The sequence below is a fragment of the Mirounga leonina genome, unplaced genomic scaffold, assembly GCF_011800145.1.
Source record: "Mirounga leonina isolate KUSES-001 unplaced genomic scaffold, KU_Mleo_1.0 Mir_175, whole genome shotgun sequence".
NCBI classification, from domain to species: domain Eukaryota; kingdom Metazoa; phylum Chordata; class Mammalia; order Carnivora; family Phocidae; genus Mirounga; species Mirounga leonina.
Genome location: NW_023270453.1, coordinates 10,161,213 through 10,178,622, shown reverse-complemented (window position 1 = coordinate 10,178,622; position 17,410 = coordinate 10,161,213). Strand labels below are relative to the sequence as shown.

Here is a 17,410-nt window from a genome sequence, read left to right as displayed (position 1 = left end):
ATGATCCCAGGGTCCTGGGATCGAGTCCCACATCGGGTTCCCTGCTCGGCGGGAGGCCTGCTTCTCCCTCTCCCACTCCCCCTGCTTGTGTTCCTGCTCTCTCTGTCAAATAAATAAATAAAATCTTTAAAAAAAAAAAAGAAGAAGAAGAAGAGTAGAGTAAGGGGGAGCAGAAGTATAAAGGGTGATGAGGTTAGTTGCAATTTTAAGAAGGATATCAGGGTAGATCTTTCTAATTTTCAGTTATAATTTATTTATTTATTTATTTAAGATTTTATTTATTTATTTGACAGAGAGAGAGACAGCGAGAGAGGGAACACAAGCAGGGAGAGTGGAGAGGGAGAAGCAGGCTTTCTGCAGAGTAGGGAGCCTGATGCGGGGCTCGATCCCAGGATCCCGGGATCATGACCTGAGCCGAAGGCAGATGCTTAACAACTGAGCCACCCAGGTGCCCCTAATTTTCAGTTATAATTTAAAAATATTTCATAAATGCTTAAAATTTAAAATATATTATTTTATTTTTTTCCCAATGTAGGTAATACTTACATAAAATATATTTTTTTATTTTAAAGATTTTATTTTTGAGTAATCTCTGCACCCAATGTGGGGCTCAAACTCACAATCTTGAGATCAAGAGTCACATGTTCTACTGACTGAACCAGCCAGGCACCTCTAAAATGTAAAATATTTTTAAAAGATGAAAAATACAAAGGATCATAAACCAAATATCCATATTCTCATCACCCACAATTTGACAGATACTAACATTTTTTTTTAAATTTTTATTTATTTATTTATTTGAGAGAGAGAATGAGAGAGAGAGAGAGCATGAGAGGGGGGAGGGTCAGAGGGAGAAGCAGACCCCCCGCTGAGCAGGGAGCCCGATGTGGGACTTGATCCCGGGACTCCAGGATCATGACCCGAGCCGAAGGCAGTCGCTTAACCAACTGAGCCACCCAGGCGCCCGACAGATACTAACATTTTGAAATGCCAACAGAGACAAACATTTTGAAATATTTATATCAGAATTTTCAGAACTATAGCACTGTAGAAATCATAAAACTCCTGCCCCACCCATCCTATTCCTCTCCATGCCCCCCAAACAATTTACTGAAATTGATATGCATCCTACCTAATTATATATTTATACTTTTACTATATATGTACAGATTCATTAAAAACACATAGACTAATTTGATATATTTTTAAAATTTGTGTGAATATCATTCCTATCACTTTTTCTTCTCAGTTTTATATTCTGGGAAACTATTTATGTTCTATGTGTACATCTAGTTCATTCATTTTTAATTTCTGTATAATATTCCATTGTACAAATAAGTAAGGCCTACACTCTCCCCTTCTCCTCTAGTGGCCCAATACATATCCTCTTACTTTTTACATTAAGCTTTAGAATAAAAAACATTTAGAACTTGAATGAACTTTAAAGAACGTGTAGACCATGGGGAAATAGAGAGGTTGTGTCCTCTCAAGGTCACATAGCCAATCAATGGAAAAAATGGAATTAGAATTTGGTAGCCTGATCCCCAGCACAGCACTCGTGCAACTTCCACAGCATTACATTTCAATTCTAGAAATCTATATAAAACTGTATATAGAACCTTCTCTATATAACTGTCTATATCCATGTCCTATGTAAAAATAACATAATAGTAGAAAAGAGAACAAAACATTTAAGTTTTCCAGGAATAATAAAACTATTAAACTATATAAACTGTGGTTTTAACACAGCATAAGTAATATTGTAATGATTATAATAGTTCTTTTCCCACAGTCTGCTATGTATTTTTTTAATTAAATGCTCTTATTCTAATTCAGACAACAGCCCTGTGAATCAGATATTAATTTTAGGAAATACGTCTCACTCAATGTGGAAGAAGTATGGCAAGGCAAGGAATGACCCAAGGCCAGAATGCCATTGAGGAAGCTACTGTGGTCCTCCTGGAGAGAGGTGCTGATGGCCCGGACTAGGCAGTAACGAAGGAGAGTGGATAGATTTGAGAACTATTTTGGATAGATTGTACCTGGGGTCCAGGGATGGGATCTGTGTCATCTCTATTCCCAGTTGCTGCCTACATTTTTGCCCATTTCCCTGCTGATTTGAATCCATGCATTAGGGCTATGCCACACCTTTTCCCCTTCCTCAGCATCATCTGCTAACTTCCTAGTTGTTCCTCATCATTCACCAGAGGCTTCAATATATGACTAAGAGTCTTCCTCTACTTCAGTTCCTGCCACTTCCAAGGTGATGTGAGTGTTCCTGTGGCACCTCATCTAAAAATCTGACCTCTCAGTTCTGACCTTCTCAGCTCTGATGACATTCTCCCTCACCCTACTTTAGCCAACCAACCTTCCTTATCATTACTTCTGCAATCATCACATCAAACACCCCATTTTCTTTCTTTCTTTTTTTTTCAGCACGAAAAAGTGTTTTTATTAAAGCACAGGGACAGGACAGAGCTTCTTGGCATGGCAGAAAGAGCTTCTTCAAATACCCCATTTTCTTTCTACAACCTTCTGTTCTAGTCAGATTCTCAGGCACCCCTAGTTTACCTATTCTTCAACCTCATTGGAACTACCAACCCATTGGCCCTTCCCTTCTTTTATCAGTCCATTCTTATATTTCTAGCCCTTTTTTTTCCAGCATAGAGCCCATGTTTGTTTGTTTGTTTTTAATTTCAATAGTTTGCCAACTAGTATCTTGAACGTCTTTGTCTCTTGGCCTTTCTATCACATCTACCTGGAAAAATTATAGCCATGAATGGATCCAATCATCATCCTTCCCACCTTCTCTGTGCCAAGCCAGCTGAGCATTAACAAAGAAAATCACAAAAGAGCAGAAATTGGTATCTCTATTCATGGTTGTCAACCTCAACTGGGTGGCTCCCAAAACTTTAGGACAATCTTTTACATTTTACTACTTTTCTCAATGACAGTTTCCTACTGTCCCCACCTTTCTCAACTCTGATTCACCTCCCCAGTCCCCAGCACCTTCTCAGATAATTCTTTTGGGGGGAAACTATAGCCTCATACTTCACATAGAAGAAATTCCTTCAGAATTCTACCATTGAATCTATAACTCTGATTGCTTTTGCACCAATCTTCTCTTATTTCCACCTGAATCAATGAAAAACACGTGTCTTCTCCCTTTCTAGCATCATCTGTGCTCGGATCCTATCCCTTCCCATTGCACAGCCTCATTCTATTGGATTATCCCTCCCAAATATTGTATTTTTGATTTAGTACTTTGCAACATCTTTCAATCGTGTTCTAGACTCTTTTGTGTTAAAATTATTTAAAAAAATCCTAATCGCCATAACCAGCTTCATCCCTGAGGATTCTGTTCTAGTGTCCTTTCCACTTAGGAGGTTCCCCTGGCACACCTGTTTGTACTCAATGCTGATTTTCTATGCTTGCAGGGCACATGCCTCTGTCCAAGTATCTCTCATACTGTGTGTTGAGTTCAGTATACAACTGGCCTGGGAACTGATTAAAGGCAGACACTGTATCTTATTAATCCTTGGAACCTAGCGAAGTGCTCTGTGGGCACCGTGCTTCAGTGAGTGAGGTAGAGAGATCTCTTGGGCTCACAGGTGTAATGTTCTTAGGACTATGGGGTATAGCTGCACGGCTGACTGGAATGATGGATGACTGACTAGGGAAGGATTCAGAGCCCTTCCATCCGCCACCTCATTGAGAAAGTTAAGGGTGAGTTGTGGAATTAAATAGTTCGGGAAAATCTATCAGAGATAGACCAACGGAGAATCTCAATATCTCCACACTGCCTGCAATCTTCATGCCCAATTTCTTTTCACTTTTATTTTATCCCCTTCTTACCTCCTCCTCTACTATTTTCTACTTTCTTCCTCAATGTTTCTGAAGAAAAAAAGGAGCAATATTGATTTTCTGGCTCCTTCATATGACCTCTATCTTCTTGCGTCCCTTGGTCTCCGTCCCACTACTTTTTTTGCACCCTGTCGCTGATTTTCCCCTTCGGTATGAAAACCAATTTCGTGTCTGTGTGGTTGTGTTCTGGGGCTTCCAGCAGAGGGGTGGTGGGTGAATAATACTCCTGGCGGGAGTCCTTAGATCATACAGAGATAACGAGTTTTGTACCGGACAGCAGATGACGCTCGGCTCAACACTTCCTACTCCCCTCGGCCTCCGGGGCCGCACGAGCCCTGCGGGATCCCGGGACGAGGCTCCGCCCCGTCGGCCGCTGACCGGGATTGGCTCCCAGGGGCCGGCCCCTGGCCAATCAGGCGCGGGGGCGTTGCCCCCGCCTCGCTTCCAGCGGCGCGGGGTGCAGGCGGCCCAGAAGCGACCCTTCTTTGCTCCGGGTGGGTGGTGCCCTTCGTCTCCCGACCCAGAGGTCCAGGCGGGACATGGCCACGGCCACTGTGGCAGCAGCAAGACGAGGCTTCTGCCGCGCCCGTCCACTCCTCCTCCGGCGCGGTTACCAGACGGAGAAGGGCGTCTATGGCTACCGGCCGAGGAAGCCCGAGAGCCGGGAGCCCCGGGGCGGCCTGGCGCGCCCTCCAGGTCTGGGATAGGGCCGGGATCGTGGGCGCAGGGTCCGGGGAGGCACGGGGCCTCCCCGACAGGCCTGAAGTGGGGTGCTGTTGTCGGGGAGGTCGGGCTTCTGGGGTCTGCAAAGTGTGCTCAGGCGGGTGGGGAGTAAGGGGAGGTGAGGGGCCCAAGGGAGGCGGGCATGGGTGTTGCCAGGGTCAGGGTCATAGTCTGTCCAGCCGACTCGGTAGCTGGGGAATCTTGAGGTCGAGGTGTCGGCCTTGGTTCCACGCTTGGGTGATCTTCCCAGCGTTCGTGTTCCGACTGGTTTTGTGAGCCCTTGTCTTTTCTATTCCTTGGATGTAAACTTGTGGAAACTTAGCTCATTGCGAAGGCGGGGCGGCGGAGAAAAAAAAAACTCCCAGCTCCTCGAGTTTACTCAAAGATACATTTCCAGGGCCATCTCGAAGGCTCGTGTGAGCAGAATGTGTGGGGATCACGACTGTACTGCGAGGGTGAAGGGGGCAGTTAGTTGGTGGTCTTGGACCACAGCATGGTATTAATTATTTGTCTCCCTGACCTAACTAGCCTTTAACTTTAATTTCAGAGTTTTAAACTCCTTTCTGAATTTAGAAGTATGTTAATGGTGCTTTTAATGGATTAGGAGACATGAATATCAGTTCTTGAGACCTCTCTTTGCATGCTCATGTGCAAGAGACCTATTTTGGGTATTTGGTTTATGCTGCAAAACTGTCTATGTTTTCTTTTCTTTTTTTTTTTTTAATATTTATTTATTTATTTGAGAGAGAGAGAGAACGCTGCTGGCGCTGGTGAGTGAGGGGAGGAGCTGAGGGAGAGAATCTTCTAGCAGACTCCTCCTGAGTGTGAGCCTGCTTCCTGGGGCTCCATGACCCATGAGATCATGACTGAGCCACCCAGGTGCCCCCAAAGTTGTCTATATTTAATCCTCATAGAGTAGAAGATGAATACAGACTGATTATTAGAGGAAGATCATTTGGCATCTTCAATCCAGCTATTAGGTTAACAATGAAGATCCTCTTCATCATATAAGAACCCGAACTTTGAATCTTATATTATGTATTGGGACCTCAGTATTTTGCTCTTGACCTCAGGGGACGTTAATAGTAAACCTGATTTCTGTCTCTTGGATGCAGTGGGATTTCTTTAGGGAAAGCATTTTGGCCAACTAGTAATCCCATGAGGGTAAGACTACTGATGTCTTCTTTCACTTTGCAAATCAAGTGTCAAGAATTTTATATGTCAATTATTCTCAAACATTTAAGTGTATATTCAAATCATTTTGAGATGATTTTTAAAATGCCAGTTCCTGGGAAGCCTGGGTGGCTCAGTCAGTTGAGCATCTGACTCTTGATTTTGGCTTAGGTTGTGATCTCAGGGTCATGAGATGGAGCCCGGCATGGGGCTCCAAGCTCAGCAGGGAGTCTGCTGGAGGTGCTATCCCACTCCCTCTACCCCTACCCCAGCGTGCTCTCTCTCTCAAATAAATAAATCTTTAAAAAAATAAAATGCCAGTTCCCAAGCATCCCCCCACCCCAGGGTTCTAATTCAGTGGTCTGAGATCTGGTTCAAAAATACAGATTTTTATCAGGCATCCCAGGTTGATTCTCTAGCAGAAAGTCCATAGCCAGCTATGGCCAAATACTGTTATAGTTTTAAGGGATGTATATATAGGACATGTTTGACAATCTCTTCTTCATTTAAAATCATATTAGTGTGTACTCAGTACACAATTACTGTGATCTTGTTTAAGATTTTCTCTCACAGTTGGGTCTCTATTTGATTTTTTTTTAAGATTTTATTTTTAAGTAATCTCCACATGCAAACATGGGGCTCGAACGTATAGCCCCATGATCAAGAGTTGCATACTCCAGGGACTGAGCCAGCCAGGCGCCCCTCTATTTGATTCTTAATAACAGCCTGATAGCTGAAAACAGCCTTGCCTTGGAAAAACCTGGGCCAGTGTTTTTGTTTTGTTTTGTTTTGTTTTTAAGATTTTATTTTTATTTATTTATTTGAGAGACAGAGATAACGAGAGAGAGCACAAGCGGAGAGGAGAGGGAGAAGCAGGCTTCTGCTGAGCAGGGAGCCCAACGTGGGGCTCGATCCCAGGACCCTGGGATCATGACCTGAGCCAAAGGCAGACGCTTAACCAACTGAGCCACTGAGGCATCCCATGGGCCAGTGGTTTTTAACTGGAAGACTGTATCCAAATCATCTTGGGAGCTTTGGGCTGGTGTGGTTTGAAAATTATCTCTGGGGTTGATTTTGTATATAAACCCTTTCCTCCCCTTCATCACCAAATTTTCCCCACCCCCAGTAATGAATTTGCTCTACTGTGAGGTGCTTGGTGACCTTTGAAAAGTTCAGTATTGAGTTGGAACTGCAGGCCAATGGTGGCCTCTTGTGGTAATGGGAGGCAAGAGTGAAATCAGTGCCTGGGAGCAATTGTTGCATGGTTATAGGATCTAGCTTAAGGAATTTTGTTGCTAAGGGCAATAATTTTCTTTTCATTCTTCTTATCTTTTAACTACTCTGAATAAAACTGAAAGGCAAGTGGGCAACCCTGCAACTTTCTTCAAAATTACCGTTGCATGCAGATCTTTGGCAGGTTTTTCTTCTCTCTGTTTCAGAATTTACTCCATTATTTTGTAGTGACTCTGTAGATCACTATCTCCTACTAGGCTGGGTAGGAGAAAGGGGGAGGAGAGTTGGGTCTATCGCTTCGTGTAGCATCTCCCTGGCCAGAACTTCGTCAGTATATATCTGCAAAGGAGACTGGAAAGCATAATTTTTAAAAAATTTATTTGTCAGAGAGAGAACACAAGCAGGGGGGAGCGGCAGGCAGAACAGACAGAGAGAGAAGTAGGCTCTCCACTGAGCAAGGAGCCTGAAATGGGGCTCGATCCCAAGACCCCGGGATCATGACCTGAGCTGAAGGCAGATGCTTAACAAACTGAGCCACCCAGGCGTCCCTGGAAAGCATAATTTTTATTTAGGGTGGCCAGGTACTCGCTAAAAATTATGTGGGGAAAATATTGGGAAAAAAGCTAGTAATCACTGCACTCCACCCCTCTGACCACTCAAATAACCTAAGCTTTTCTTCCCATACATAGGATGCATTCACCTCCTTTCTCCTCCTTTCGGTTCTTGACTCCATCTCAAAGTCTCTTATGTCCGGAGAATGTAGAGTCCTCTCTGTCAGGGCTGGCCGGGTCTTTTCATGCTCTGGAATTTTATGAACTGCCACACACACCCTATGGACACATTCAATATACAAAGAAAACTCTCATCTGGGAAAGGAAAGAGGGAACTACAGCAGTCACTATTCAAACCAGTTATCAAATCCTGTTGGAGGGGAATGATAAAAGCTCCTTGATGTGGAACTTTGTTGTAAGTTCACTACAGGCCCCTGGCTTTGCCTTCTGTCTTCCTTTATCCGTTGTCCTCTGTGGCCATCTCTGACGTGAGCATTGGGGAGTGTGCCATCCTTGGGGGCTGCATACCTTCCATAGCCTACTTTATTTTGGTAAGGTTAGGAGCCTGAGAGTTATTTTTGGGGTCATCAATTACAGGCATTTTCTATGACCAGAACGGGGATTTGTTTGGCAGTACAATTTTCTTTTTCTTTCTTTCTTTTTTAAGGTTATTTGTTAATGTGAGGGGGGAGGGGCAGGGAGGGAGGGAGAGAGAATCCTGAAGCAGACTCCCTGCTGAGCGCGGGATTCCATCCCAGGACCCTGAGATCCTGACCTGAGCCGAAATCAAGAGCCAGTCGCTCAACCGACTGAGCCACCCAGGCGCCCAGCAGTACAATTTTCTTGTAACAGTCATAGGTCTGCAGTCTTTTTGCCTGTGGTCATTCTATGAGCAAATTGCCTTCAGTCAAAGATCTTATCTAGACCTACTTTTTAAGCCTTGAAACCTCTGGTCTTTTATTTACTGCTTCTGTGCCCTACCCACTCAGCTCCCTAAACTTAATGTGCTTACCTTGAGACCATCTAAAATAATAGTGGGAAGGCAACACCCTTTATTGGACCTTGCAGGCTCAGCTGGCTCCCATTGTCTAACAGTGTGCTTTCTAGAAGGTACTTGAAGAAGGGTTGCCTGTTCTCTTACCTCCTGCTGAGGCAGCCTCTTCTGAACCACCTTTTCTTTCTTTCTTTCTTTTTTTTTTTTAGATTTTATTTATTTATTTGAGAGAGAGAGAGAGAGAACAACCTGGGGGGAGGGGGAGAGGGAGAGGCAGACTCCCTGCTAAGCAGGGAGCCCCACATGGGGCTTGATCCCAGGACCCCAGGATCATGACCTGAGCCAAAGGTAGACGCTCACTTAACCGACTGAGCCATCCAGGTATCCCTTGAACCACCTTTTCTAAGTGCTTCTAATTTCCCAAACTTGCCAGGATCTGCCTTCTAGGTACAGAGGCCTCCTGTTAGCAGAGCTGAATTTCCCTCCATCTCTTCTTGTTTGATCTCCCTTGACCTCATCTTTCTCCCCGGGCTTTCCTGAAAGTGACAAGAAACCGTGATCACATGCTACTAAGCTACAGCCCCATAGACATAAGTCTGCCCACAGGATATCACAGGGGACAGTTTCACTGCGTGTTTTGTCAGACAGCAGAACACAGTGCTCATTAGCTTTCTAGTCTGAAATGTCTGGTCCCTGGCACCCACTGTCAGACTGCTAAGCCAACATCATATGTATTTTAGGCTCTGTTATGGTAGCCACCCACCTCGGGTACCAAATTGTGTGTTAGATAGGATAAGTCCAAGGGCCATGTCAGAGACCTGGAATAACAGTGACTTAAGTAAGATGACCAAAGGTCTGAGCTGTTACAGCTGCTTTGCTCTGCAAAGCCATATGGGGTTCAAGCTCCTTCTGTGTTGTTTCTTCATCATCCTGTGGGTGTTGCTCTCTACTCTGGTCCGGAATGGGTCACCATTGCATCCACAGACTGGCCAGTAGGACAGAGGAAAGGGGGGAGAAAAGACCTCTCCCTTTAAGGACAAGACCCAGGACTGATGTGCTACTCCCTTCTCACTCATCAGAACTTAGTTACGTGGTCAGCTGGCTGCCTGGGGGGCCGGGACGCGTATCTTTATTCTGGGTGGCCATATGTTCGAATACCTATTACTATGAAAGAGAAGGGAAAATGGATATTGGGAGTTGGAGGAGTCTCTGCTACAGACGAGTTGTAGAAATCCGGGGCAAGCAACCCACCTTCAACTTTTTCACCTCATACTTCATATCAAATTTTGAGCACTGTGTTTCTCAAAGCATTGCTTTCTTTCTGTTTTCACTATTGGGATCCTAGTCTAGGCCTTTAATTCTGGTCTGCTGCCAAAAAAAAATGTTTAATTCAGGTGTTCCTAACCAAGGTCCATGGATCCATATGAAAAAGTTTCAGAGGGTCTGTGGACTTTGCACAACTCTCTGTGTGTCTAGGCAAAGAGCCTGTAGGTTTCATTGAATTCTCAAAGAGATGCATGACTTCACAAAGATAAAACGGCTAGCCTCACTGGTATTAAAATTCGTAGCCTAGTTCCTGTCTGGCTTAGTCTAGTCTTTCTGAAACGTTGGTTTCATTGAGTCATTTTCTTTCTTTCTTTCTTTTTTTAAGTCATTTTCTTAACTCAGTTAGTTGTCCAAAGGCTCTACTTTGCCTCTCAGAATAAAATCCAGATTCTTTTTTTTTTTTTTAAGATTTTTATTTATTTATTGAGAGAGATAGTGATAGAGCATGAGAGGGGAGAGAGTCAGAGGGAGAAGCAGACTCCCCGCTGAGCAGGGAGCCGGATGTGGGACTCGATCCCTCTAGGATCATGACCTGAGCCGAAGGCAGTCGCCTAACCAACTGAGCCACCCAGGCGCCCCAAATCCAGATTCTTTAGCTTAATATTCAGTGCACTTCATGTTTCCTGACACATTCTGCCTTCTTTCTTACCTCTCTCCAACATAAATTCCCCCATATTCTTTATCCTATATGCCTTTCCACTTCTTATGCATCTCCATTCCCATCTCCTCCGTGACATCTGTCCAAACAACTCCAGCCAATCCTAATCTGAGCTCCTTCAACTCTCATTATGGGACCCCTTGGACTCTACTGAACGTTTTATGATTGTGCAGTTTTGTGTAGGGACCATCCGCTCACATTGTAAGATCCTGCCTGGTGAAGACCTTGTCCTACATTCCTCTCAGCTCCACAGTTAACTGAATACTTATGAAATTATTTATTCCTACTAAGAAATGGAAATATGATTCTGTATATGCAATTTATTTATAACATTTAGTGCATTGAATTTTGCATGTTATCACCATAACACCAAGTATCAAGAAAGGAAGCACCTTTGAGATACATTGGGTAATGTACTGTATTACTATGTTTTAGAAAAAGTAATAATTTCTTTTTTACTGATGAACACAATGAAGACTTGCTGGGGTTTTTTCTTAAGTTCCATTTAAGTGTGTGCTTACGGTCAGTTCTATTAATTAGAACAGGAGTACATGGTTTAATTAACGCCTGCCAGTTGTCTTAAAAGGTACCATCTTGGTTGAGAGGAATGATTGAGTTGGTGTGATGGATCATGTATACAACTTTTTGGTATTGGCAAAGTTAATCAAAGGACAAGCCCTACTGAAAATGGACACATGGCATCCTCCCACATCAAAGGTGACATAGTGAAGTGGGAGGAGGTATGATCAAAGTTATGGTGCCTCGCTCCTCCTCTTTGCCCTTCATCAGCCTTCTTTCTTCAAATATTTATCTTGGCTGAAAATCAGTGCCTGCATAGGACGACTGCATCATTTTCTAAGACTTCCATTGCATGGAGGCTTTAAGGAGATATTGAATTTGCTTCTAATAACCTCTTAGATGGCAGTGGTTTCATTAGTTAAAATTTGACCTACAATTAGTGTTTTTTGTAGCTGGATATTAGTAACAGCTTGTACTTTAGCCTCTGTAAACTTCAATTTGGGTAAGCTTGAATTTATTTATCAACAATCCCAGTTAAAAATGGAAGAGTGCTGATTCATGAGTATAAGTTTAATTATGGAGGATTTGGATTACAAAAAATGGCGGAAATTAGGGACCAGCAGAAGATGGGAGCCATAGGATTCCAAATAGTGTTGAGTGATTACTGAACTTGGCATTGAGCTTTAATGGTTGAAGTGAGGTTGTGGGTATGTTGCATATTAGAAATAGCGGGAACCTCTACTGGAGTCATGGGAAAAGTAGTTGAAGAAAATCTTAATTGCATTAGAGATTTTTAAAAATCTCAATAATTCTGGAATACAAATGTAGACCAAAAAAGGCTAATGACATTAGCTCTTTTTTTTTTTTTTTTTAATGTCCCAGGGATGTCCAGTTCTCTCATCCCTTTTGCTGTAGGCTCTGGACTTTCCTTTTCAATTTTTGATATAGTATAATGGAAAAAGACTGGATTGAAGTCAAATATGCTTGAGTTCAAATTTTACCTTCTTTACTACCTATGTGACATTTTGCAAGTCACTTAACCTCTTTGAGCCTCAGTTTACTCTTCTGCAGCTAAGGATACCTATTTCAGTGTTCTAAGAGTTAAGTAAGATGCTGTGTATGAAACACTGAGCACAGTGTGTAGCAAAAGTTAGTTCTCAGGGCGCCTGGGTGGCTCAGTCAAGCATCTGCCTTTGGCTCAGGTCATGCTCCCAGGATCCTGGGATTGAGCCCTGCATCGGCTTCCCTGCTAGGCAAGGAGTCTCCTTCTCCCTCTCCCTCTGCCCCTCCCCCCCTTGTGTGCGTGCGCATGCGCGTGCTCCATTGCTCTCTCCATCAAATAAATAAATAAATTTTTTTTAAAAAGTTAGTTCTCATAATCATTTACTATCAATCTGTGACACTTATCTATCTTGGCAGTGATTTAGGAAAGGATTGGGAGAAAAACAGAAAGGACCAGAACAAGGATTTTTTTGTTTTGTTGTTGTTGTTGTTGTTTTGTTTAGTGTTTTTTTTTTTAAGGAAGAAATATCTGGCGAAATAAATTTATTTAATAAAGATACTGTGTTTGAGATGGAAAGAGAGGGTATGATATAAAATGAACTCGGTTGCACAGCCTCGGTCTGAGTTTGCTGTACAGAATATAGTATTCTGGTACAAAGTCTTGGTTTTAATGTGGTTATCTATGAAGTTCCTAAGCTGAAGCTGGGAGGCAGGCATCACATTTTAATGGGGTTCAGAGGGACTCCAGTTATGAAATTCTCTTTCTTGGAGTCTTCAGTCATTTTATCCAACATTCCCACTTGCTATAAGCATATGCTGCCTTGAGTGGAAGATTATTGGATGTGATCTAGATATTTTGGGGGAGGCTATTTATGACCGGATGATGAGAAAGAACTCTACTGACTTTAAGTTTAAGTACTAAGTTTAGTTTATCTGCCTGTGTACTTCATGATGGTTAATATGAACCCTTCCTGAAAATCAAAACCCTTTAGCGCCCCTGCTGTGCTTGCTTATGGAGAGAATAAAGTCACTGATGTAGATATCCCTGTCATATTTTTTTTTCACTCCCCTATTAGCCTAGGTTCTTTTGGTCACAAGCAACAGAAACCAACTGTGGCTATCTAACGCAAAGAGGGGACTTTATTTGAAAGATACAAGGGTATCTCCCAGAACCGAAGGATATGTGTAGCAACCAAGACTCAGTGGGGGGGAAGAAGACCAGAACTAACTCAGGGAATATTGGCAAAAGCTGCACGTGGGCCCACAGGGCACAGCTGTTAATGTACTCAGCTCCTCTGCCACCCATAATGTGAGTTGGGGGTCCTCGAGATCACCCCCACATTTAGAGAGTCACCAGAAAGACTCACGGCACTCAGCCTATAGTTGTATTCATGGCTCAGATTTATCACAGTGATGTAATAAGGATACACAGCGGGATCATAATGGGAAGAAGCACAGGAAAAGGCAGCTCTGGAGACACCTTTGTGCAGCCTTTCTTATACTCTCTCCCCCATGAGGAGTGATACAGAATGATCTCCTCTTCAAGTAACATAAACACAGTAATAGATGTGCGATGTTGCTAACCTGGAAGTCCATTAGAAGCTCTGCACCCAAGGTTTTTATCAGCAGATGTTCATGTAAGCATCCTCTGCATGTGCCAAAATTCCAGACTTCCAGAAGGAAAGCAGGTGTTCAGCATAAACCACATTGTTTGCACAAACAGGAGGCATAGTGAACCACCCTTATCTCCCAATCCCAAGTCATAAAGTCTGGAAAGATTAAATCGGACCCACCTCGACTCTGGTGTCTTTGCAATCTGTTAATTGGGAGGGAGGCAGAAGGGAATGAGGTAGACATGGCCTCGGGAACCCACTTCCTGGAATGGGAGGATGCAGTTCTCAGAAAAGAGGGGCTCAAAGTAAGGAAGAAGGATCCACAGCAGCTCTTGTACTGCACATTTGAGGGCTCTGGGAAACTTTCATCACGAGGGTTCTGTGACTCTTATAATACACTGACTCTCAGGACTTCACTCAGTTCATAACAAATGTTTCTTGAGCATCTACTCTGTGCCAGTCTCTTGAGCCAGAAGCCTGCCTTCGGTATTTTCCATTTCATTTTGAAGAAGAGTTGTGTATATGTGCTGTTGTTTTCCCTATTCTCTCTGGCATCTTAAGGATTTAAACACCAAATTAAATTCTTCTGAACTTCTATAGATATCCTAAGTACTAAGTTGTTTGGGTGGTATGATGCCTAACATGAAGATAGTCATTTTTCTTTTACAGTAATCCCTTGGTTTATTTATACAGTGATAGGAAGTTATTTTTATGAGAAATATATATATTCAATTGCGATGCTAGCATCCTTTTAAATCTTTTAATTTCACTATTTGCTACAAAAGTAATACAGGTGAAGCACTTTTATCCAATGCATTTGAAACTAGAACACGTTAATTTCATGTCAGTTAATTTCAAAAAGGGTTATTAAAGCAAGGAGTATGATAAAGAAATGAGAGATGCTTTAAGTATTTTAACAAATATATTTATTTTTTTGTGTTTGCAAATTTTTAAAATTAAGAGCACTTACGGAAGTAATCTGAATACAATGTCTCTCTAGATTTTTATGATTTTCCCCCTAATATTTTACTTTCTCCCACAGCAACAGCCGTGGGAACAAATATAACTGATTCTTACAGGCAAGAAGTCCCCTGGTGGGGACAGGTGTGCCAGGTGCACTGGAGAAAACCCACTAATCAAAAGTTTTCAGGGGCGCCTGGGTGGCTCAGTTGGTTAAGCGTCTGCCTTTGGCTCAGGTCATGATCTCAGGGTCCTGGGATTGAGTCCCGCATCCGGCTCCTTGCTCAGCGGGGAGCCTGCTTCTCCCTCTCCCTCTGTCTGATGCTTCTCCTGCTTGTGCTCTCTCTGTCAAAATAAATAAATAAAATCTTAAAAAAGCTTTCAGAGTGCAGGAGGCAACAAGTCAGTTAAATGGATACAATTTAAAGAGCTCTATACATGTTCACTGTGGAAAACTTAGTAAATATGATAAGCAAAAAACCAAAAATCAGGAATTTTAATATAGAATAATCCCCAATTTTTTGGTCCATTTCCTTCGCATATATGAAATATATATACACACATACATATATGTGAAGTATATAGATACTAATATTATGCTAGATAGACTATATAATGAAATATGCATTATGTGTTATACACATTTTAACAAAGAACAGGCTCATGCTATATATACTGTTATAGTCTTTTTTCATCTACATACACTGACACTTTTCCATTAAGCTTCTCCTACAACATTGTTTTGTAATGGCTATTGGCAAATGGAGATTAGTTGACAACACTATGTCATTGTGCCTCAGAGGACTGGGGGTTTGCAGAGTTAGAACACTAACAATTTGGGGCGCCTGGGTGGCTCAGTCGTTAAGCGTCTGCCCTCAGCCCAGGTCATGATCCCAGGGTCCTAGGATCGAGCCCCGCATCGGGCTCCCTGCTTGGCGGGAAGCCTGCTTCTCCCTCTCCCACTCCCCCTGCTTGTGTTCCCTCTCCCACTGCATCTCTCTCTGTCAAATAAATAAATAAAATCTTAAAAAAAAAAAAACCAAAACAACACTAACAATTCAGGAATGCAAATAACGATAGGCGAATGTCCTGTGAGGAACAAGGAGGCTTCGACTCCACCTTCAATACCTGAGGGGTGGGTGTGGTGATGAGTAGCTTCACCTCCTGCTGTCCTCCGGGGGCTAGGGAGGTGGGGGGCAAGCAGGTTCCAGTTCGGACAGGGGTATAAGGAAAGTTTAAAGAAGAGGGTAAGAATGCAGAGAGGTTTGTTAATCATGGAGCAGAATTCCAGAGGTGACAATGGAAGGATCTGGGAGGCAGAGGGAAGGGGTACGGGATTGGGTCTGCGAGAAGAAACCAGAACAGTGGAAGGAGGGTCCGAGAGAAAACAGATTGCCAGGATGGATGTAGGATGTACCTAGAGGTGCGGAGGGGACGGACCTCTTTCTCTGGCTCTCTCTCACATAGCAGTGGCCATGTGTTCTTGGGAGTGAGCAGCATACCTGTGTGCCGATGCCCACGCCATTGCTTTGGAGTAGCATGAAAAGTCCAATGAGCAGTGACCTCTGTGAGCTGACGTAGGTTCACTATGAGAATGTTTTCAACAGGGCTACTAATTTGAGAATGGTGATGATAACCCTACATATTTACTATTGGACTTGTCCTCCTAGAGATGTAGTCTTATACACATTACTAGAAGCTGCAGAAAGTGCAGGAGATCACCCTGCAGGAGAAAACAGACTGAGAAAAAGGCTCTGGGCAGACCTGCAGAGCACTAATATTTTAGAGATGGGCAAAGAAGAGGAGGTCCCCGCAAATGACTGAGGTTGAGTAGCCAGTGAGTTAGAAGAAAAGCAGGATCTTGCAAACAGAGCCCAGGGAAGAATGTGGGGTTTTTTTGTTCTGTTGTGTTTTGTTTTGTTTTTTTGGGGTGGGGGAGGGACAATGTGTTTTTAAGGAGTGGCCGTTGGGGACAATGCTTTGGACATGGTCTGTCTGGATTTTAGCCACAAATCTGAAGGTTTCCTACTTCACAACACAGCAGTTGAGAACTTCAGTAGGATTCAGAATAGAACCCTATAGCAATTCATATGACTGCCCTCCAGACTGAAATCAATTCATTTACTGGGATTGATTGATTGGTTTACTAGTTTATTAGACATAGTATGGAACCTCCTAACTGTTGTATTAGTGCAAACGTATCTTTTACATACTCATTTCATCTCTGTTCTTTCCTGTGAGCCTGCAACAAGACATATATTTTGCAATCCTCTCACTACAAACCCAAGCACATGTGTACTCCTTGCATGGCAATAAATATTCATGAAATGGTCATTAAATCGTTCAAAATATGCTAACAATTTTCTCTGGGTTCTAAGAAGAAAAACACAAACTGAAAAAACATTCAGAAAATGTGTGCCCTCAAGAGCAGATCTGCTCATCTTCAGAGATTTACGTTCACTTTGTAAGGCTGCCTTGATTAACTGCAGGTGAATTGAGTGTGGGTATGAAGGATTTTTTTTTTTCTTTAAAATTTGGAAGAACTTCCATGTGAAAAAGAGAAGAAAAGCAGTTTTTGGCTCAATATAAAATCACCAGTTGGATTCATTGAGAGATAATGCCTCTCCTCCAAGCCGAGACCAAGGAACCACTCATTTAGGGCTTTATAAAAGGGATTTTTTTGTTTTGTTTTTGTTTGTTTGTTTGCATTATGTGAGTGACAAGATCATTTTTAAGATCTTTTTCTAGTGTAAGATTTCATGAGTCTATGAAATAACTAGGTACCTGGCCTTTA

General features: G+C 42.8%; 1 protein-coding gene across 1 annotated transcript in view; it reads left to right on the top strand.

Annotated features, from left to right (window-relative positions):
• Window positions 1–4,320: 4,320 nt before the first annotated feature.
• Window positions 4,321–17,410, top strand: part of DHTKD1 (dehydrogenase E1 and transketolase domain containing 1) — a 49,952-nt gene continuing 36,862 nt past the window's right edge. Inside the window, exon 1 of the mRNA XM_035021653.1 lies at window positions 4,321–4,560. Coding sequence (XP_034877544.1) covers window positions 4,404–4,560 — 157 coding nt within the window. The 5' untranslated portion in view covers window positions 4,321–4,403. The remainder of the gene's footprint in view (window positions 4,561–17,410) is intronic.